Here is a 23,389-nt window from a genome sequence, read left to right as displayed (position 1 = left end):
TCCCTGGCTGCCACTGCTGACTACTCAGGTTCAAAGGGCACGTCAGTCAGCAGCTGATAAATCCTGCCAGGACTGTGTCATTTCCTTCAAGGCAGCAGGTTCCCTTTTGGCCCAGAGTGTGTCTATAAATGTAGTTCAGGAGCTAGGCCCTGGAAATAGGAGCCTCAAGACTCTTCCTTGGATACTATTCTATTGTGGCTGAGCTGTTATCAAAGTTGCAAGACAAAGTCTTCTTTACTCTTCCCTCTTCTCTACTCAAGTGAAGGGAAGGTGTGGCTCCCACAGCTGCAATCTGTACTATCTAGGGTTGGGGGACAGGTGGCACAAGCACTCCCTTGACTGCCCTGGCTGTTGTCTCACTAGGTCATATGCAGCCCATGTGTACTGGCTGTGAGCCCAGCACAGTACCAGGACGTGCCTAGGAACTGCAATCCTTGTGACATAGACGGTCTTTCAAGTTTACTTACTACTGCAAAGCACTTTAGCCCTCAATGGTGAGACTTGCCAAAACTCAAGTTCCTACTGTTGGGATGAGTGATTCCCCTCTGGCTAGTGCTGGTCTAAATACTCCCTCCATGCATGCCAGATGAATTCTGACCATTGTTCATTTCTGCTGACAGGTCAGCATTGATTTTCAATGCAAAGTCCCACAATCACCGCACTCTCCTTCCCCTAAGTGCACAGACTTTCTCTCTGCACCACATGGATCCTGCTGGGGTTGGGGGAGGTGTGGTGTCGGCTATTGAAGATTGTCTTTCCAATCCTCTTCATTGCCTCTTTCAGTGATATTAAGTTAAAGCCAAGTACTGTGATTGATAACCTGATTTTTAGATCTTATGAAGATTTTTGTGTGTGTGTGGATCATTCTTCAGTTTGGTATTCTTGAACGGAGGACAATTGTTCCTTCTAATTGGCCAGCTTGCACTGCCTTTCTCTTATTAGCCAATTTTTGATGAAATTGTCTTTTAGTTGTTGAGTTGTTTGAGTCTGTCGTGTATGCTGAATGAATAGTCCCTTGTCAGATGAAGAGTTTGCAAATATTTCTTCCCATTCAACAGGTTTTCTATCCACTCTATTGTTTCCATTTCTATGGGGAAGCTGTTTAATTTAGTCCCTTTTATCTACTTTTGTTTTTGTTGCCTTTTCTTTTGAGGTCTTAGCCATAAAATCTTTGTCTACACTAATGGCTTGAAGTATTTCCCCTATGTTTCCTTCCAGTAGTTTTATATTTTTGAGTCTTATGTTTAAGGTTTTATCTTGAGTTGATGTTTGCATATTGTGATATACAGGAGTCTAGTTTCTTCTTCTTCATATGGATATGCAATCTTCCTAGTAGCATTTATTGAAAAGGGCATCATTTCTCTAACACACATTCTTACTGCCTTTGTCCTATTGCCTTATTCCCTTTGTGGATTTATTTCTGGGTTTTCTATTCCGATCCATTGCTCTACATGTCTGTTTATATACCAGTACCATGCTATTTGTCCTTGTCATGTATTTTGAAGTCAGGTAATGAGATGCTTTCAGCTGACTTTTTTTTTTTTTTTTTTTTTTTTTTTTTTTTGTAATGAGCTTAGGAGATCCTTCTGTTTGTGTCTTCTTCAATTTCTTTCATTAGCGTTTTGTAGTTTTCCTTGTAGAATTCTTTTGCCCTTGTGGTTAAATTTATTCCTAGCTATTTTTGTAATTATTGTAAATTGCATTGCCTTATTGATTTTTTCTCAGCTAATTTATTATTGGCTTATTGAAATGCTACTAATTATCATATGTTGATTTTTTATCCTCCAATTTTACTGAATTTATCTGATTTAAGAATTATTTTGGTGGATTTTCCGGTTTTTCCTAGATAGAAGATCATGTCATCTACAAAGAGGGAAAATTTGACTTATTTTCCAGTGTTGCTGCCTTTTATTTTTTCTTTTGCCTGATGACTCTGGATGGGACTTCCATTACTATGTTGACTAGGAGAGGTGAAAGTAGGCATGCTTATTTTCTTCCAGTTCCCAGAAAAAGGACTTTCGGCCTTTATCATTCAGTATGATGTTAGTTGTTGATTTTCATATTTGTCTTTTGTTATGTTGAGGTACATTCCTTCTGGGCCCACTATGTTGTTTTTCTCACGAAGGGATACCGAATTTTATCAAACACTTTTCTGCATCTATTGAGATAATAAGGCTTTTGTCCTTCATTTTGTTGATATGATGTGTCATGTTAATTGATTTGTATGTGTTGAACTATCCTAGCATCCCTGGGAAGAATTCCACTTGATCATTTTGTATTATCTTTTTGGTGTACGGTTGAATTCATTCTACTAGAACTTTCTTGAGGGTTTTTGTGTCTGTATTAATCAGGGTAACTGGCTTAAAATATTTGGTTTTTTTTTTTTTGCATCCTTGTCTAGTGTTGGTATCAGGGTAATGCTGGCCTTATATAATTAGAGAAAATTCCCACCTCTTCAATTTTATTGGAATAGTTTCAGGGGAAATTGTTTTACTTCTTCCTTGTAAGTTTCATAGAATTTGGCCGTGAAGTCATTCAGTCTTGGACTTTTCTGGTAGAATTTTTTTTGTTGTTACTGATTCAATCTCAGTAATTTTTATTGGTTTCTTCAGGTTTTCTATTTCTTTTTAAATTCAATCTTAATAGGTTGTTTGCATCCAGAAATGTATCCATTTCCTCTAGGTTTTCTAGTTTGCTAGTGTATAGTTGTTCTTTATAGTCTCTGATGATCTTTTGTATTTCTGTAGTATCAATTGCAATGTCTATTTTTCATTTCTGATTTTATTTATTTATGTCTTCTTTTTTTCTCTTGGTTAGTCTAGCTTGCGGTTTATCAAATTTGTTTATCTTTTAAGAATGCAACTTTTCATTTTGTTGATAGTTTATAGATTTTTAGTGTCTATTTTGTTTAGTTCTGCTCTGATCTTTATTATTCCTTTATTTCTATTAATTTTGTGTTTGGTTTGTTGGTGTTTTACTCATTTTTGAAGTGAATTCATTTAATACAATTCTGTCTAAATTTTTCATCTAGGCGTTTATTGCTTTAAACTTTTACATTAGCATTGCTTTTGCTGTACCTATATTTGGTATGCTTTGTTTCAATTTTCATTTGTTTTAATACTTTTTTAAATTTTCTCTTTAATTTCTTCCCCCTTTTTCAGAAGCATGTTGTTTAATATCCATGTATTTGTAAGTTTTCCAAAGTTCCTCCTGTTACTGATCTCTAGTTTAATTCCACTGTGGTCTAAGAAGATACTCTATATAGTTGTAACTTAAAAAAAGTTGTTGAGATTTGTTTTGTGTCCTAACACGTGGTCTGTACTGGAGAATGTTCCATATGCTGTTGCGAAGAATGTGTATTCTGTAGCCATTTGATGAAATATTCTGTAAATGTCTTTTAAGTCCAATTGATGTAATTTATGGTTTAAATACAGTGTTTCTTTGTTAACTTTCTGTCTAGATGATCTGTTTAAGGCTGAAAGTGGGGACTTGAAATTCCTAACTATGCTTGTGTTGGAGTCTCTTCTTTTTTCCCCAATCTAATAATATTTGCATTGTATATCTTGGTGCACTGGTGTTGGGGGCATATATGCTTAGAAATTGTATATCCTTTTGCTGGATTGATCCCTTTATCATTATATAATGACTTTCCTTTTCTCTTTTTATTGTTTTTTACTTAAAGTCTGTTTTATCTAAGTATTGCTACTCCTGCTCTTGTTTTGTTTTCATTTGCATGGAATATTTTTTTCCATCCCTTTACTGTCAGTCTATATGTGCCTTTATAAGTGAGATTGCTTTCTTGTAGGCAGTATATAGTGGAGTGATGGTTTTTTTGTTGTTGTCCATTTAGCCAGTCTAAATATTTTAAGTGGAAAGTTTAATTCATTTATATTCAAAATCATAATTGATATGTGAATATTTATTCCTGTCATTTTACTAGTTGATTTCTGGTGGTTTTTAATAATATCCTTCATTCCTTTCTTTTTTTAATTATACTTTAAGTTTTAGGGTACATGTGCACAACGTGCAGGTTTGTTACATATGTATACATGTGCCATGTTGGTGTGCTGCACCCATTAGCTCGTCATTTAACATTAGGTATATCTCCTAATGCTATCCTTCCCCCCTCCCCCAACTCCACAACAGGCCCTGGTGTGTGATGATCCCTTTCCTGTGTCCATGTGTTCTCATTGTTCAATTCCCACCTGTGAGTGAGAACATGCAGTGTTTGGTTTTTTGTCCTTGTGATAGTTTGCTGAGGATTGTTCCTTCCTTTTACTTTTATTGTTTACAAATGTAATTTGACAGTTTTCTGTAATGGTAACATTGGAGTCTTTTCCCTTTCTCATGTGTGTGTTTGCTCTTCTAGTGGGATTTATCCTTCATGTGTTTTCATGATGCTAGTATTTTCTTTCACTTCAACATGTCAGATTCCCTTAAACAATTTCAGGGTGAGTCTAGTGGTGGTGAATTGCAGCTTTTGTTTGTCTGGGAAATACTTTATTTCGTATTCATTTGTGAAGAATAACTTTACTGGGTATAATATCCTTGGCTTGCAGGGTTGTTTTTCTTTCAGCTCTTTGAAGATATCATTCCACTATCTCCTGGCCTGTAAAGTTTCTACTGAGAAATCTGGTGTTAGCCTGATGTGGGTTTTATAAAGGTGACTAGATACTTTTCTCTTGCTGTTTTCAGAATCTCTCTTTGCCTTTGCCTTTTGACAGTTTTACTGTATTATGCCATAGAGAAGACCTTTTAGCATTGTATCTCTTTGGGGATCTCTGAGTTTCCTGCGTTTGGATGCATAAATCTCTTGGTAGACTTTTGAAGTTTTCAGCCATTATTTAACTAAATAGGTTTTTTATTGCTTTGACTTTTTTCTTTTTTTTTTGCCTTCTTGGACACAATAAAATTAAATATTTGGGCACTTTATGGTATTCTGTGTGTCATGTAGGCTTTATTCATTCTTTTTTATCTTTTTTTTTTTTTGTCTGACTGGGTTATTTCAAAAGACCTATCTTCCCATTCTGAAATTCGTTCTTCTGCTTGGTGTGATCTATTGTTGAAGCTTTGAATATATTTTTTATTTGATTCCATGAATTTTTTAGATTTTTTATTTGATTCCATGAATTTTTCCAAAATTTCTTTTTTAAATGATAGCTACCTTTTTAGTAAATTTCTCTTTCATATCCTGAATTGTTTTTCTGATTTCTTTGTATTATTTTTCTGAATTATTTTGTATCTCCCTGAGCTGCTTTATAATCAATATTTTAAATTATTTTTTCTGGTTTTCATTAATTTCTTCTTGAATATAATCTATTGCTGAATAAATATTGTATTCCTTTAGAGGTATCATATTTCCTTGTCTTTTCATGTTATGTACTTCCATTGACATCTGAGCATCTGGTATAACAGTTGCCTCTTCCAATACTTTTAATTTCCTTTTGTAGGGGAGCACTTTTTCCTGAAGATGTATCTATGGTGTTTATTGGGTAGGGCACTTTGGCTTTCATTCTCGGTGTGTCCATTAGCATAGTCCTTGCATGATTTCCTCACCTGTAAACAGCATCAGTAGTGTCTGTCATTTTCTCAGTGCTTAGGGTGTGATTTTTAGTGGAGACTGTGTTGAAGTTTTGCTGGGAAGAGAGACATTCAGATGGGCCTCAGTGGCTGTGGCAAGCTGAGTCTGCTTGTCCTTGGGCCCTAGGGCATTATACTCTGGCACTGGTATTAGCAGGTACAGGTGTGGTGATTCTTGGGCCTCCAGGCAGCTTCCTCAGGTGCTGGCCATGTCCTGGATGGGTGGGTGAGTCCTTGGGACCCTGAGCAGCAATGTGGCCTGAGTGATGACAGCAGCCATGGCAGGACAATCCTCTGTCTCCCACACAGTTCATCCTGCTGTTGGCAGTGGCTGTGATGGGCTGGGTGGACCTGTCCTCAGGCACTCAAGAGTAGTGCCAAATGTGGTGGATGGGGTGGGGTAATCTACAGGCACTGACGGTGTGCTCAGGCATTGGGATGATCCAGGAAGGCCTGTCCTCTAGCCCTCAATGGTGTGTGCAGGCACTGGCTGTGGTAGGCTGGAGCATGGTGATTGCCAGGCTTTTACAGAATGCTTGGTGGGGATAGCAGTGGCTGTGCTGCAGCTCTGCTGCTGGGGAGGGTGAGATTGTTTTCAGTAGCAGCATCCTGAACAGGTGGCTGGGTAGCAGGCATCTCAGTCACAGGTGGGAGTTGTAAGTATGGTAGCCTTTTCTCAAGGTGCTATTAAATGTGAGGCAGCCCTGATACTAGAGGCAGAAGGATTACAGCGAGTGGCTTTTGCTTCAGCCCTGGTGGTAGCAGTCAGCATCACTGCCCAGATTCATGTGGGTGATGACAATTAGGCTTCAGGGATTTGGAGATGCAGGAGCTGTTGGAGAGGCAGGGCAGGAAGCAATCTGGTAGGGACTGGCTTATCAAAGTGGCATCTTGGTGTAACTGTTTAGGACTTGGTGTGTGGGGGGGACCTGGTGTGAGCTCCCTCTCTGGAGCAATGCTGTCACCTCATCTTCAAGCAGCTTCCTTTGTTAGTTTCAGGGCCTAAGTGAGTTGAGGCACTTTCCATTGGCTAAGATTGCAGGAATCCATGGTAGAAATGTGTACTACTGGGTGTCACTCGCTTATTCTTTACTTGTATTGGGGAACCTCTCTAGGCTCTTAGCTCCCACTGGCCCAATAGGCTGCTTTGCTCCCCTCTCCTTCCTTGCCTTAGGTGTTTTGTCACTTCTTTGTTGAATTCCAGCCTTCTCTATTAGGTGATCTATTCAAAGTGTGATTATCTACTTGCTGTTCTGTTTCTTCTTTGTGGAGGAGGTGAATACCAGATGTCTCTAGCCAGCCATCTTGAAGCCCCTGCTCTATGTGTCTACTTTAAAATATCTAGATTTTCTTAAAGTGTCTTTCTGGCATCTTCCAGAACCCTTAGCTGCTCTATTATATTCCTCAGTTAGTAATCTCTTTCCCCAAGGGTCCATGGGTCTTCAGTCTCTCTGAGGTTTTCATGAGCTTTGTTCACTGCTTCTCACCAATTCCACTAGCCTGAGATCTGAGATGTGCCACTATTGGCTGTCTGAACTCCAAATTAGGAGATAAAGAGACAAATTCCTCAGGCAGACCCCAGACAGATTAAAATGTTGCAAATTCAGTCCACTTCACACTCTTTTACTCACAGAAGAGACTGGGGATCAGGCCACCACACTTACCCCAAACTGTGCCCTGCCATACCAGGAAGGGGTGCAACAAGGCAAATAAAAACACTGTGAAATCTCCTACTATTTTGAATTGACATTTTCTTGATTGTACACTCAATTGGTTGCTGTGAATATGGTTTCAAGAGCTACTGTAAAGTTATTTCAACTAGTCACTAGTTGTTTATTTAATATTTACATGGGAGGACAAGGATCTATAGCTACCTAGGCCTTCATCTTGCTTACTTCTTCCTGCTGTTTTTTTTTAAATTACAGAATAAATGTATCAGTCCATACAGTGTTAATGCAACAAACAGACATTGTGTTTGATTTATTTTAAAAACCTATCTTTTGATTCAACGTGTAGTCATATGCAAAGAAAAGATACAGAGTTGTGATTCATGGTAACCATTCTATTCCAGCCCAGCCCAGCAAATATGGGTAGCCTGACAAAAGCAATAAATCTTTTGTTGTTGTTTGATGAACTGATCTCTGAATGTGCATGTAATAAACTGCTTCATTTCAACTATATAAATGTATTTAGAATTTAAAGCTAACATTGACAATTTATATTCTGAAATTAGTAAAGAGCTTTTATATTTCCCAAATTTCTATTTTTTTACCTGAGTAGAATTAATATAATATTTTACAATATGCTAGAGAACATAATTTTAGAGGCTCTAGATTTGTGATTGCTTATTCTTTAGTGCCTTTGGATAAGAAAATAAACATTCCACATATTAACTTACATAATTTTATTTTTATCTTCCATTATTTTTAACAGGAAAAATCTCAAGAATCAGTAGGGTGAATTTGGTTTGTAATGTTACATCTACCTTTTATAATTTCACTGAAACATCTTAGAATTCTAGTTTCCCTGATTTTAATTTCTTGTAGTTTGTAAAATTTTACTACTATGTATAAAAACAAATTTCAAATAGCATTTTGGTTTTCAATTAGATGAACTTTCCAGGCTAATAGTTTTCTAAGCACCAGATTTCTATCACATAATAGAAGAAAAATTCATATGCTTAAAAATATGTTAGTTGTTTATCCAAAAGTTGTAGCATCGAAACTTTAATTTGTAAAGGCATTCTAATTTCTGAAAACTTTTCTGAAGACTTTGTAGAGAGAAAAGAGGAAAATATTTTTATATACACCAAGACATCTTTTTTTCTTTGCTCCAGAACACATTGTTCTCAATCATAAATAATTTACTCCCCTCCTCCACAGCTCCTTACCCCATGCATAGTCTCATATATATTGTCACTCTTGGCTTTTTGTTAAATTTCAGCAAATTACAGCTAGTGAATAATAAACGCCCAAGTTAATTCAATTAGTCAATCAGTAAATATTTATTGAGTGCTATCATATGCCCAGCAATGTTCTCTGTGCTGTACACCTCATAATTGAAGAAAAAAATTAGGAAACTCTGCCTGTTAAAGCAGAGTGATTGATAGGTTTCTATGCTCAGCTAATACTAAAACAACTGATGGAAAGCTAAAACACTGATTTATGAGTCTCTTACTGCTGAATTCTTTTGAGAGGCCTGGTTATTTCTTGATTGCTTCATTTAATCAAATGCCACTTAACAAAATGCTAAGTAATCAAATACTCAATTTTCCTGGCTCACATAAAATGCAGTATATATCAGATAGTAGCTTTACTAGCCTCATAAGTTGGTCTCAGATTTTTAAAATAGGATGTACAGCATATACGTAGAATTGCCTTTACAACATATTTTTGAAATCAAATGAGCGTTTTTAACATATAATCTCTGTGTGACTATATAAAATAATTAGAATAATTTTTTAAAACTTGGTACTTTGCTCTTGACAATCTAATAATCTAGCAGAAACATTAAAGCAGATTCATATGTGGGGTCTAAATTGTGTAAAATAAAACAGCAAAAATTCCTTTAAGAATACCTAAATCATCTATAAAACTTAACTATTTGCATGCCTTCTTATGAATGTACAACTATGTATAGTAATGAAGACATATCGTATATAATTGATATCTTGATATGTAGAGTCTATTTAAAGTATAAGTATGATTTTACATGAGACTGGCAAGTGTGTTATAGTTGAATTCACGAACCTTAAGTATACATATGATGTGACTCCAGTATACATCTAAATAAGTGCATTATTTTCGTTGTGTATCCACTCTTAGCCATGAGATGCAGATTTCCAACAGTAAGTACACTTTCTTTCATTTACTTTTAAAGTTGCAATTCTCCATTAGCTCCAGCAGACCAGGCACTCTGGGAAGCAGTCCATAACAGGACTATTTCCATTATCTCCAGACTATTTAGTTCTCTTCTATCTTATACATAAGGCCTTTCTTCAGTAGTGTGCTTTATATTTCTCTTCTTAATTCCTACCTCCTTACCCTGGTTCCAAGCCTGAATTACTTCTCTTCCAAACTATTATAATAGTTTCTGTACTTCTTTAATTTACTGTACACACATAGACACCTAAGACTCGTACTGTATAAAAATACATTTCTGATCATACCATACGTCTGTTTGAATGCCTTCAATGGCTACCTATTTTCTACAGAATTAGATATAAATGCAGCTTGCCATTCATGATCTCCACACAGGGACCTTAACTCCCCTTTCTAGTTCTAGTTGAACTGACCATTCCCCAAATACATCCTGTCTTTTTATTCCACCATGCTCATGCCATTCCTTTTTTTTCCCCTAAAATGCTGATGTTTTTTATTTCTGTTAGAGTTCTACACATCTTTTAAGGTTAAGCTAAGCTATCAATTCACAAGTAGATGTAATTTTGTCATATTTCGAGCTCCTGTTGCACTTCATTTATTTTACCTCCCTTGTGACATTTAACAGTTTTCTTTGTAGTAAAGACATTCATGTACCTGTCTTATCTCTTACTCTCAAGCAATAGTTCTTGCTGCCCAGGAAATTATCTTTTACTGATCTTTTATTTCCTGTAGCACTCTAAAACAGCACCACATATAGAAGAAATACCTGATTGGAAAGTTATATATTTCAGTAATGTTCGATTTTGTCAAAAGTTTTTGAAGTTCTTTCACAATTGCTTTAGGAGCTGGCGGAACTTTTTTAAATGCTTCAGTAGTGACAAATAATTCTCATTTGAGGGAACATTTGATTTTAAAAAATAGCCAGAATTTATTCTGAGCCACGTTTAGTGACTAATATGAATGTTCAATTGGGGCTGTTATATTTTCAGTTAAAATAAAAGGAGTGCAATGAGACAAAATCTCTGGGTGAGGCATGAACTGACAATTCCAAAAGGAAAGTTCCCAAAATGCTTTGAATAATGTCAACATCATTGTAATGAGTTTATAAGACTCCAAATTTTCTACTTGGAAATGTACAGCACTCTTTTGGATGTGTATGTTCTAATATATTTGTTAAATCAGTCTCATCTCCTTGAAGATTTATTTCATAGTTTGCCAAACCAGTCTGTTTAAAGTGAGTTTGGAATTGAAATATCATTTAAGTGAGATGTGTATTACCCTTCTAATTTGAATATTGCATTTCATAGCTTTTGGTGAATGAGAAATATACCATCAATATTTCACCAAATAAAGCTTCCCAAATTTGAGGAAAGACGTTTATTCAAAAAAGCCTACAAATTCAGTTACTCTGATCAGCTGTTCCTGAGTTCTACCAGAAATGTAATGAACTGAACAATGGATTTGAAGTAAACATTAGAGATTAGTTAAATATAACATTTGAGTATCATGTAACTGCTGACACAGAATTATAAAACAAAAAAGTGAAACTTCTTCCAAAATCAGATGGAATTTATAATATTTGAGTACTATGTGCTTATAGGAGTTTTGTATTTTCTTCCTTACACACAATTGACTTAAACAGAAAACCACATTTTATATTTCTCAAATGTATAGTTAGTGTTTATACAAATTCTATTATAATGTTTGTTGTATCATCTTTATCATTTCATATGTAATATTTTAGCAGTTACTAGTTTAAAGTTTTGTTTGTAATTCATTTGGTTTATCATATATTTTCTAGAAATTCTGTATGGTCAATTTTGAATTATTTTACTAATGGAAAAGAATATGTGAACAGATAATCCAAAACACTTGGTATCTATATTTTTTCTAGATTATATTATATTATTTAAGCAGATTTATTTCCCTCGCTGAGGCTAACAATTTTCAAACCCTAACACACATTGGTGGAATAAAAAGAAAAAATACATTTTGAATAATTTTTAAGAATAAATTTTTTATCACCTTCAGTTCATCATTAAAAAATCAATTATTCACACCTTCTCATTAACCCCTAGCATTCCAGTTAATTGCCATTTTACTGTAATAGTATTTTATCTTGAGTAAAAATATTTTTTATTTTTCCTTAAAAGTATTGTTTGGAGTTCATATCATGTTTAGCTTATTTCTTGCATTTTGGCATACTTGTAACTCAAAGTAAAATGGCAGGTCTGGTGGCCAGGAATGGTAACAGCTTACCTGAAGTTTAAATAACAGAATATTAATTTACTATTCACATTGATCATCACTCCTTGTCAATAGGCATAATACTGTTTAGGTCATTACTGCTTTTAATTTATGAAAAACATTAAATGTTTTATTGAATGCCTTGTTCTCACTTCAGTGACCTACTGAGACTGATTTGCCTTGTCAGTCTCTCAGGAGGTATCTGTTTGGAAGGGAAGGAAAGAGCAAGTGAGAGGTGCACCCCAATTCTTGTGTGTGCTATGATAAAGCATAGTTAAGTCCAGGCTAACCTGAACCACAGCTAACAGACTACCTTTGTCTTTGTAAATGCTCCCTAAAATCCCACTAGAGTAGCATCTGTGTACCTGTGTAGCAATGCTGAGGTAATAAGGTGTTACTGGCCATTTGTCTTAGTGGTTTCTACCTAAAAAAGGACTACCATACTGTTGAATACGATTTGTAGGAAGATTATTTCAATTTTGGGTGTGAGTACTTAGGTAGATGAGAATGTATTGAACTTGAATATATCCATAACTACCACAATACCCTGCCCCATTAGTAAAGGTCAACATATTTCACCATTTCTGGGAAATTATCAGAAAGTATTTGCTCAAGTATAAAATACTTGTATAATATGCAAGAAATATCTCCTCAAGATTGCAACATTGCTAAACTTTACTACCAAAACTAGACACTGGGACATAATTCAAAAAGAACAAATTTTATCAAACACATTTTTATCTAGAGAGGTTTGATGTATATATAGTAATGGTTAAAGTTTTACTTTTTCTCTCTTTTTCAATCATACATTATTTATGCAATGAGAATATTTCATTAAACAAATGGGCTTATTAAAATATACAATTCACCATTTTGCAAGAAAGAGTGTAGGGCATAGGGAATAGACTTCTATTGAGGCCACTATTTGGAGAAACATTGTTTTAGTCATTTGTACTGTAGGTCTAAGATTTGTATTAAGAAAACACATGTAGCAATAAATCCATCAGTCAGTGCTGAGTTTACGAAGTAAATAGAGGTAATGTGTTTAAGTAGTTTATAGTGCACATCATTCATTATGAAGTCATCTCTTGCTTTGTGGTAAAGCCCTATTTAAAATGTGACTACAGTAGTCCTCCCTTATCTATGGTTTTGTTTTTCATGGTTACAGTAACTTGCAGTGAAGTACAATAAGATACTTCGAGAAAGGCCACATTCACATAACTTTTACTACAGTATTTTATCATAACTGTTTTATTTTATTATTATATTCATTTCTTAACTAATTTATAATTCAACTTTTTCATAAGCATGTATGTATAAGAATAAATATAGTATATATAGAGTTCGGTACTCTCTGCAGTTTCAGACATCCACTGGGTGTCTCAGAGTATATTATCTGTGGATATGGGGGCCTACTGTCCTCTATACTTCTTGTAACTTCTTCGCTTCAAAAAGCATTGAATTTTTATTATAACAATTGTATTATTTATAGATTTTAAAACTTGCAACAGAGTCCCAACAATCGTAGGGCCCCCAACAACGCCTTAGAACCTTTTTTTTTAATTCCCAGAAGTCTGCACCACTTCTCAATTTTTTTCACCAAAAAAGACCCCTTAAAATCTGTTGAGTTCAATAAGGAAACAACATTTTATACGTGGGGAATATGTTCTGAATGCAGATTTATCTTGAAATAGTGTGTGAAATCTTTGGTGTTGATCAACATTCCAAGTACTGTCAATAAATAGCTTACTGAGATTCCATTTATTGTTTTCACAGATTTCAGGAAACCTTACTGTGCCTTGGATTACAGGGTGTTCTAGAAAAAGAGCAGTAAGTAATCTTTCATTTAAAGCAGCAAATGGGTTTCCCCTTGTGCTGTTAGTAAAAATGCCATTGAGAAAATTGCCATATTTGTAAAGCTGGCAAAACTGAACCTTGATAGGACTACATTGTCTCAAAGGACATATTTCAAGATCATAATATTTACATATACTGCAAATGTAATCTTAATTATAATGTAGTAATCAGCACACCATATAATCCATGGGCAGTTTTCTCAGTTTTAAAAGTGACTCCAAAATAATTCCTAAAATATAAAATATGATTTTTTCTACATCTAATCAACTCAATTAATTTGATCAATTGAATCATAACTTATATAAAATATCTCAATCAGTATTGCATAATTTAATTTACTATTTTCTTTTAGTGCAAGTCAGTATTTAGAAATGATGAGTAATTAAGGTTTACCAATCTTATTTTGTGCTCTAGATTTCTGATACAACTGTTGTAATTTTTAAAATGTCAATATAACAGAACTTCAGTAAAATTGTGCTTCCTCAAAGAATCTCATTCATTTTTGTGTGTAAGACCAATAAATCTGCATTTTGGCAAATATCCCAGGAGATTTTGATGTGACTGGTCCCTATATAGGAAAACATTAAGAGGCTTTAATCATAAAAGATACATAAATTGACTTTTAGAAAGACAAATAATCCAAAGCAATCCTAAGCAAAAAGAACAAAACAGGAGATATCACATTGCCTGACTTCAAACTATGCTATGAGGCTACAGTAATGAACACAGCATGGTGCTGATACTAAAACAGACACATAGACCAGTAGAACAGAATAAAGCACCCAGAAATAAAGCTGCACACCTTACAACTGTCTGATCTTTGTCAAAATCAACAGAAATAATAAATAGGGAAAGGACTCCTTGTTCGATAAATGGCACTGGAATAACTAGCTAGCCATGTGCAGAGTGATACTGGACCCCTACCTCTCATATGAAAATTAACTCAAGATGGATTAAATATTTAAATGTAAGACTGAAAACTATAAAAATCCTAGAGGAAAACCTAGGGAATACCCTGCTCAACATTGGCTTTGGCAGAGAATTTATGGCTAACTCACCGAAAACAATCACAACAAAACCAAAAATAGATAAATGGGACCTAATTAAACTCAAGCTTCTGCACAACAAAAAAAAATTATGAACAGTGTAAAAAGACAGCCTACAGAATGGGAGAGAATATTTGTAAAATATGCATCTGACAAAGGTCTAACAGCCAGAATCTACAAGGAACTTAAACAAATCAACAAGCTAAAATTCAGTCTAAATAAAAATGGGCAAAAGACATGAACAGGCACTTTTCAAATGAAGGTATACAAGAGGCCAACAAACATGAAAAAAGCATTGAACATCACTAGTCATCAGAGAAATGCAAATCAAAACCACAATGAGATACCATCTCTCACCAGTCAGAATAGCAATAATTAAAAAGGCAAAACAAAAAAACAAAACAAAAGAAAAAACCAGAACTAATTCTCCTCAGTCTATGGAGAAAATAAAATACACTGTTGCTGGGAATGCAAACTAGTTCAGCCACTGTGGAAAGCAGCTTGGAGATTTCTCAAAGAACTTAAAATATAACTACCATTTGACCCAGCAATGCCTCTACTGGGTATATACCCAAAGGAAAATAATTCATTCTATCATAAATGCACATGCAGCCATATATTCATTACAGTGCTATTCACAATAGCAAGGTCATAAAATCAACCTAAGTGCCCATCAACAGTGAAGTATATGTGGTACATATACACCATGAAATACTATGCAGTCATAAAAATGAATAAAATCATGTCCTTTGCAGCAACATAGATGCAGCTGGAGGCTATTTTCCTAAATGACCTAATGCCAGAACAGAAAACCAAATACCGCACGGTCTCACATTTAAGTGGGAACTAAACATTGAATACGCATGATCATAAAGATAAGAACAACAGACACTGGGGCTCACTAGATGTGGGAGGGAGGGAGGGGGTGTGGGCTGAAGAACCACCTGTTGGGTACTATGCTTATGGTCTGGATGTGGGATCACTGGGACCTGAAGCCTCACCGTTATGCAGTTTACTCATGCACATGTACACTTTAATCTATAATAAGAGTTGAAATTAGAAAAATAAGTAAATAAAAAGAAAGCTAACCCAAGTTATTTTATAATGGATAGGATACATAAAAATGAAGCCAGGACTTCAGTATTGGCCAAGATTGTCTAATTCCTTTATCCATTTTCTTCCCCAAAAAGTAGAACTATAAACTGTGAAAATAATGTAAGAGGCCACCAAAGGAGAATTCTGAAAGGATGAAAGAATAAAGTGACACATTAGCGACTCCAGGAATTAGAGGAACTACAGGGTGTTTTGGTCCCCCGCTTAACATTAAAAGGGGATTCAAGCCGGGAACCTCATGTCTCCCACCTTAGCAATACAAGAAAGCTTTGGTAGGCTCATTCCCCATCCCCCATCTGCCACCAGTTGGAGCAGGAATCTCAAGAACAACATGAAGTGAACCTGGCAACTCTGACAAAGAAGATTAACTGGAAGTTTTGCTGACAATAAGCAGTCAGGAGAACTACTCTCCATTTCTGCTAGACCAGGACATTCTCTCCCTCATCAGGAGACACCAGGCAGTAATATCAAGGAAGATATTGACACAAAGAGTAGCTTAGTCTCTTGACTCCTGGAAGCAAGATAATTACTTCCTCTACCTAGAGATAAAAGTGGCTTGTTGGCAACAGGAAGAGGGACCAAGCCACAATGGCAACTAGTCTAAAAAGTATGCTATGTATTCCTGAAGGATGGAGATTCCATTTTCCACTGAAGGACACTAGTTTGTTGGGCAACACCAGTGGGGGTAGGTATCTCCTCACACGTGCCTGGTCTAGATCAGCTCCTCATGTCCTCTTAGGTGGCACCAGTAGCTCTAGTGAAACTAGGTAAATCAAGCAGATGAAAATAACACCACAGAAGTTATGAAAGTTGAACTATTATTGGAACCATAGCCAATAAAAGTAGGCCAGGACTTGCATGTTAAACATAACCCGGCGACTGCCTGCAAAATGTTTTTTAAAAGCCAAGCATGATTGTGTGTGCCTGTAGTCCCAGCTACTTGGGAGGCTGAGGTGGGAGGATTGCTTGAGCTCAGTAGTTCAAGTCCAGACTGGGCAACATAGCAAGGTCCTGTCTCTTAAAAAAAAAAAGTCTCCTAAGGTAGTGACCAAAGTAGACTGGAAACAATTCAAGATTGCTCCTTGAATTAAATTATTACCTTTATTACTATATAATGTTTGCCTTTGTCTCTTTTTACAGCTTTTTACTGAAGTCTGTTTTATCCAATATAGATATAGTTACTCATACTTGCTATTGGTTTCTATTTGCATGGAATATCATTTTCCATCCTTTAACTTTCACTCTGCGCATGTCTCTACAGGTGAGGTGAATTTATGTAGACAGCATATAGTTGGATAAATATATATGCATCCAATACTGGAGGACCCACATAGAGCAATTATTACTAGATCTAAAAGGATAGACAGACTGTAATACAACAAATGTTGAGAACTACAATGCCTCACTCTCAGTATTGGACAGATCATCTAGAAAGAAAATCAACAACAACAACAACAAAAACACACAATGCATTTAAACTGTACCATGGACAAAAAAAAAAAATCCCAGCAAACATTTACAAAACATTTTCATCCAACAGCTACAGAATACATATTAATCAGCACATGGTGTATTTGCCAGGATTAACTATAGGTTAGGACACAAGACAAGTCTCAACACATTTTTAAAAGTTAAAATCATATCAAATATCTTACCTGACCACAATGGAATAACACTGAGCATCAATAATAGAGAAACATTTGAAGCTATACAAATACATAGAAAATAAACAACATGCTCCTGAATGACTAATGGGTGAAAGGAGAAAATAATACAATTTTAAAATTTCTTGAAACAAATGAAAATAGAAACACAACATACCAAAACCTATGGGTCACAGCAAAAGCAGTATTAAAGCCAAGGTAATAGCAATAAATGCCTACATCAAAAACTAGAAAAAAATCAAATACTCAAGTTAAAATGCATTTTTCTTAAGTAAGTAGAAAATCAAGAACGAGCCAAATCCAAAATTAGTAGAAGGAAAGAAATAATAAAGATCAGAGAACTAAATGAAATGGAAACTAAAAAATACATAAAATATCAATGAAACAAAAAGTTTTCTGAAAAGATAAGCAAAATTGACAAATCCTTAACTAGACTAAGAAAGAAATAGAGAAGACCCAAGGAAATAAAATCAGAAATGCAAAAGGAGATGTCATATCATACTGGATACCACACAAATGAAAAGGATCATTGAAACTACTATGAACAGCAACATGCCTAAAATTAGAAAACTTGAAAGAAATGAATAAATTCCTGGATACATATGACTTACTAACATTGAACCAAGAAGGTATAGAAAATCTGAAGGGACAAATAAAAATAACGACATTCAGTTAATAATAAAAAGTTTTCCAACAAATAAAAGTCCAGGATTGAATGGCTTCATCACTGAATTCTACCACACCTTTAAAGAAGAATTATTACCAGTTATTCTCAAACTATACCAAAACATCAAAGTGGAGATAACTCTTCCTATCACATTCTATGTGGCCAGCATAACCCTGATACCAAAAGCATACAATGATACAACCGAAAAAGAAAACAACAGGCCGATATCACTGAAGAACACAGATTTAAAAATCCTCAATAAAAAACTAGCAAAATTAATCCAATAATATATCAAAAAATATGCCATGATCAAATGAGATTTATCCCAGGAAAGCAAGAATGGTTTAACATACACAATCAGTAAACATGATACATCACATGAGTAGAATTAAGAAAAAAACATTATCTCAATAGATGCAGAAAAAGCATTTGATAAAATTCAGCATCCATTATTTATTTGAATTCTTGATAAATTAAATATAGAAGAAAACACTTCAACACAACAAAGGTCATATATGAAAAATTCACAGCCTAAATAATACTGAATGGAAAAAAGGTGAAAGCCTTTCTTCTAAGAATTGGAAAAAAACAAAGATTCCCACTTTTATCAATTCTGTTCAGCATAGTACTAAAAGTCTTGGCCACAGTGACTAGGTAAGATTAAAAAAAAAAAGGGCATCCAAATTAGAAAGGACAAATTAAAATTATCCTTTTTTAACAGACAATGTAATCTCATACATAGAAAAACTTAAAGACTCAAACACAAAACTCTTAAAATTGATAAGCAAATTCAGTAAAGTTGCAGGATACAACATCGACATACATATTCAGTAGCATTTCTATGCATAAACAACAAACAGGATGAGAATTAAATCAAGAAGACAATGCTATTTACAATAACTGAAAGAAATAAAATACCTTGAAATAAATTTAACCAAGGAGTTGAAAGAACTGCAATTAAAAACAAAACACTGATGAAAGGAATTGAAGGATACACAAATAAATAGAAACACATTCCAAGCTCATGGACTGGAAGAATTAATATCATTAAAATGACTATACTGCCCACAGGAATCTACAGATTCAATAAAATATTTATCAAAGTACCAATGAAATGTTTTATGGAAATAGAAAAAATAATCCTAAAATTTATATGGAACCAAGGAAGAGCCAGAATAGCCAAAGTAATACTGAGTAAAAAGAACAATGCAGGAGGCATCACACTACAAAACGTCAAAATATGCTACAAAGCTGTAATCACCAAAACAGCATGGTTTTGATATAAAAACGAATACATACAACCATAAAACAGAGGCGAGAACACATAAATTAATTCACGTACTTACAGCAGATAATTTTTGACAAAGGTGCCAAGAGCACTCATTGGGAGAAGAAAGCCTTCTATAAATGGTGATGGAAAAACTGGATATTCACCTGCAGAAGAATGAAATTAGACCTCCTCTCACACAAAACATAAAAATCAACTACAAATGGATCAAATACCTAAATGAGAGACCTCAAGCTACAAAGCTACTAGAAAGAAACATAGGTAGTGTGCTTCAGGACATTTTCCCAACAAATAGAACAAACAGCAGGTCTAGGAAAACATTTTATCAATAAGACCTCAAAGGCTCAGGCAACAAAAGAAAAAATAAATCAGATTGCATCAAACTAAAATGTTTCTGCATAGCAAAGAAAACAACAGAGTTAAAGGTCAACTTAAAGAATGGGAAAAGTATTTGTGAACTGCTCACTCAACAGCAGATTAATATCCAGAATATTTTTAAAAACTGCAACATCTCAACAGAAAAAAAAATCAAATTTTTAAAGGAACAAATAACCTGAAAAGATATTTCTCAAAGAAGACAAAAAAATGGCCAACAGGTATGCTGACATTATACTGATTGGGCAAAAGATGGAAGCATTCCCCTTGAAACCCAGAGCAATACAAGAATGCCCCCTCCCACCACTCCTATTCAACATAGTGCTGGAAGTCCTGGCCAGAGCAATCAGGAAAGAGAAAGAAATAAAAACCATCCAAGTAGGAAGAGAGAAAGTCAAACTATCTCTGTTTGCAGATGATATGGTTCTATACCTAAAGAACCCCATAGTCTCTGCCCAAAAGCTCCTTTATCTGATAAATAATGTAAGCAGAATACAAGATACAAAAGCAGTGTACAAAAATCAATAATATTTCTATACAAAAACAACATCCAAGCTGAGAGCCAAATCAGGAACACAATCCCATTCACATTCACCACACACACACAAAAAAACCTAAGAATACAGCTAACAAGAGGGGTGAAATATCTCTACAATAAGAATTACAAAACACAGCTGTAGGAAATCAAAGATGACACAAATAAATGGAAAAACATTCCATGTTCATGGATAGGAAGAATCCATATTGTCAAAATGGCCATCTGCCCAAAGCAATCCACAGATCCAATGCTATTCTGATCAAACCTTTGACATTCTTCACAGAATTAGAAAAATCTGTTTAAAAATTTGTATGGAACCAAAAATGATCCCAAATAGCCAAAGCAATCCTGAGCAAAAACAACTAAGCCAGAAGCATCACATTACTCGACTTCAAACTATACTAGAAGATTATAATAAGCAAACTGTCATGGTATTGGTACAAAAACAGACACATAGACCAATGGAACAGAATAGAGAGCCCAGAAATAATGTTGCATACCTACAACCATCTGACCTTTGACAAAGTTGACAAAAACAAGCCATGAGAAAAAGATTCCATATTCAACAGATGATGCTGGAATAACTGGCTAGTCACATGTAGAAGACTGAGACTGGAATCCTTTCTTATACAATATTAAAAAAAATGATTTGAGATGGATTAAACACTTACATATAAAACCTACAACTATAAAACCCCTGAAAGATAACATAGGAAATATTCTGTACATAGGACAGAGCAAGAACTTCATGATGAAAATGCCAAAAGCAAGAATAATAAAACCAAAAATTAACAAATGGGACCAAATTAAACTGAAGAGCTTCTGCACAGCAAAAGGAACTTTGTTTTTTGTTTTTTTTTTTTATATTCTGCTTTATTATGTAGGCAGCTTACTTTTTATCCTGGATATCTACTTTTTAATACAGCTTAAAAGGAACTTTGAATAGAGTAAACAGACAACCTACAGAATGGGAGAAAATATTTGCAAACTATGTATCCAACAGAGATCTAAATGTCAAGAAACTATAAGGAACTTAAGTTTATAGGCAAAAAACAACCCCATTAAAAAGTGGGCAAAGGACATGAACAGTCACTTTTCAAAAGAATATATACAAATAGCTAAAATGCATATGAAAATACTCATAATCATTAGAGAAATGCAAATCAAAATCACAACAAGATATCTCACAGTAGTCAGAATAGCTATTATTTAAAAATCAAAACATAACAGATGCTGGAGAGGTTGTGTAGAAAAGGGAACACGTATACACTGCTAGTGGGAATGTCTATTAGTGCAGCCATTGTGGAAAGCACTTTGGCGATTTCTAAACGAACTTAAAACAGAATTACCATTTGACTCAGTAATCTCATTATTTAGTATATACCCAAAGGAATGTACATCATTCTACTATAAAGACACATGCATATGTATGTTCATCACAGCACTATTCACAATAGCAAAGACATGAAATCAACCATAAGTGCCCATCAATGGTTGACTAAATTTAAAAAATGTGGTACATATACACCATCAAATACTACGTGGCCATAAAAAAAGGCAATATGGATGGAGCTGGAGGCCATTACCCTAAGCGAACTAACATAGGAACAGAAAACAAAATACCACACGGCCTCACTTACAAGTGAAAACTAAACATCAAGTACATATGGACAAAAAGAAGGGATAACAGACAGTAGTACCTACTTGAAGGTGGAAGGTGGGAGGAAGGCGAGGATAAAAAATCTACCTATCATATACTATGCTTATTGCCGAGTGACAAAATAATCTGTACTCTAAACCCCTGTGATATGCAACTTACCTAAATAGCAAATGTGCACATGTATTCTTAACCTAAAATAAAAGTGTAAACATTTTTGGTTCCATATGAAATTTAAAGTAGTTTTTTCCAATTCTGTGAAGAAAGTCATTGGTAGCTTGATGGGGATGGCATTGAATCTGTAAATTACCTTGGGAAGGATGGCCATTTTCACGATATTGATTCTTCCTACCCATGAGCATGGAATGTTCTTCCATTTGTTTGTATCCTCTTTTATTTCCTTGAGCAGTGGTTTGTAGTTCTCCTTGAAGAGGTCCTTCACATCCCTTGTAAGTTGGATTCCTAGGTATTTTATTCTCTTTGAAGCAATTGTGAATGGGAGTAAAAAAAGAGCCCGCATTGCCAAGTCAATCCTAAGCCAAAAGAACAAAGCTGGAGGCATCACACTACCTGACTTCAAACTATACTACAAGGCTACAGTAACCAAAACAGCATGGTACTGGTACCAAAACAGAGATATAGATCAATGGAACAGAACAGAGTCCTCAGAAATAATGCCACATATCTACAACTATCTGATCTTTGACAAATCTGACAAAAACAAGAAATGGGGAAAGGATTCCCTATTTAATAAATGGTGCTAGGAAAACTGGCTAGCCATATGTAGAAAGCTGAAACTGGATCCCTTCCTTACACCTTATACAAAAATCAATTCAAGATGGATTAAAGACTTAAATGTTAGACCTAAAACCATAAAAACCCTAGAAGAAAACCTAGGCATTACCATTCAGGACATAGGCATGGGCAAGGACTTCATGTCTAAAACACCAAAAGCAATGGCAACAAAAGCCAAAATTGACAAATGGGATCTAAATAAACTAAAGAGCTTCTGCACAGCAAAGGAAACTACCATCAGAGTGAACAGGCAACCTACAAAATGGGAGAAAATTTTCGCAACCTACTCATCTGACAAAGGGCTAATATCCAGAATCTACAATGAACTCAAACAAATTTACAAGAAAAAAACAAACAACCCCATCAAAAAGTGGGCGAAGGACATGAACAGACACTTCTCAAAAGAAGACATTTATGCAGCCAAAAAACACATGAAAAAATGCTCACCATCACTGGCCATCAGAGAAATGCAAATGAAAACCACAATGAGATACCATCTCATACCAGTTAGAATGGCAATCATTAAAAAGTCAGGAAACAACAGGTGCTGGAGAGGATGTGGAGAAATAGGAACACTTTTACACTGTTGGTGGGACTGTAAACTAGTTCAACCCTTGTGGAAGTCAGTGTGGCGATTCCTCAGGGATCTAGAACTAGAAATTCCATTCGACCCAGCCATCC

The 23,389-nt window shown here is 35.0% G+C and overlaps 1 protein-coding gene across 6 annotated transcripts in view; it reads left to right on the top strand.

Moving 5' to 3' along the window:
• Positions 1-23,389, top strand: part of HDX (highly divergent homeobox) — a 188,735-nt gene that overhangs the window by 48,637 nt on the left and 116,709 nt on the right. For 5 of the 6 annotated variants that reach the window (XR_008518111.2, XM_054544792.2, XM_002831850.6 and 2 more), the window contains one exon: positions 13,485-13,538. The exons of the other annotated variant lie outside the window; for it this stretch is intronic. Coding sequence is in view for 4 of the 5 variants with exons in the window: in XM_054544792.2 (XP_054400767.1) it covers positions 13,485-13,538 (54 nt within the window). In the remaining variant the exon portion in view is untranslated. The remainder of the gene's footprint in view (positions 1-13,484; positions 13,539-23,389) is intronic. 6 annotated transcript variants of the gene reach the window in all.

This window comes from Pongo abelii, chromosome X, assembly GCF_028885655.2.
Source record: "Pongo abelii isolate AG06213 chromosome X, NHGRI_mPonAbe1-v2.0_pri, whole genome shotgun sequence".
Classification (NCBI taxonomy): domain Eukaryota; kingdom Metazoa; phylum Chordata; class Mammalia; order Primates; family Hominidae; genus Pongo; species Pongo abelii.
This window is presented reverse-complemented; position numbering and strand designations above follow the sequence as displayed.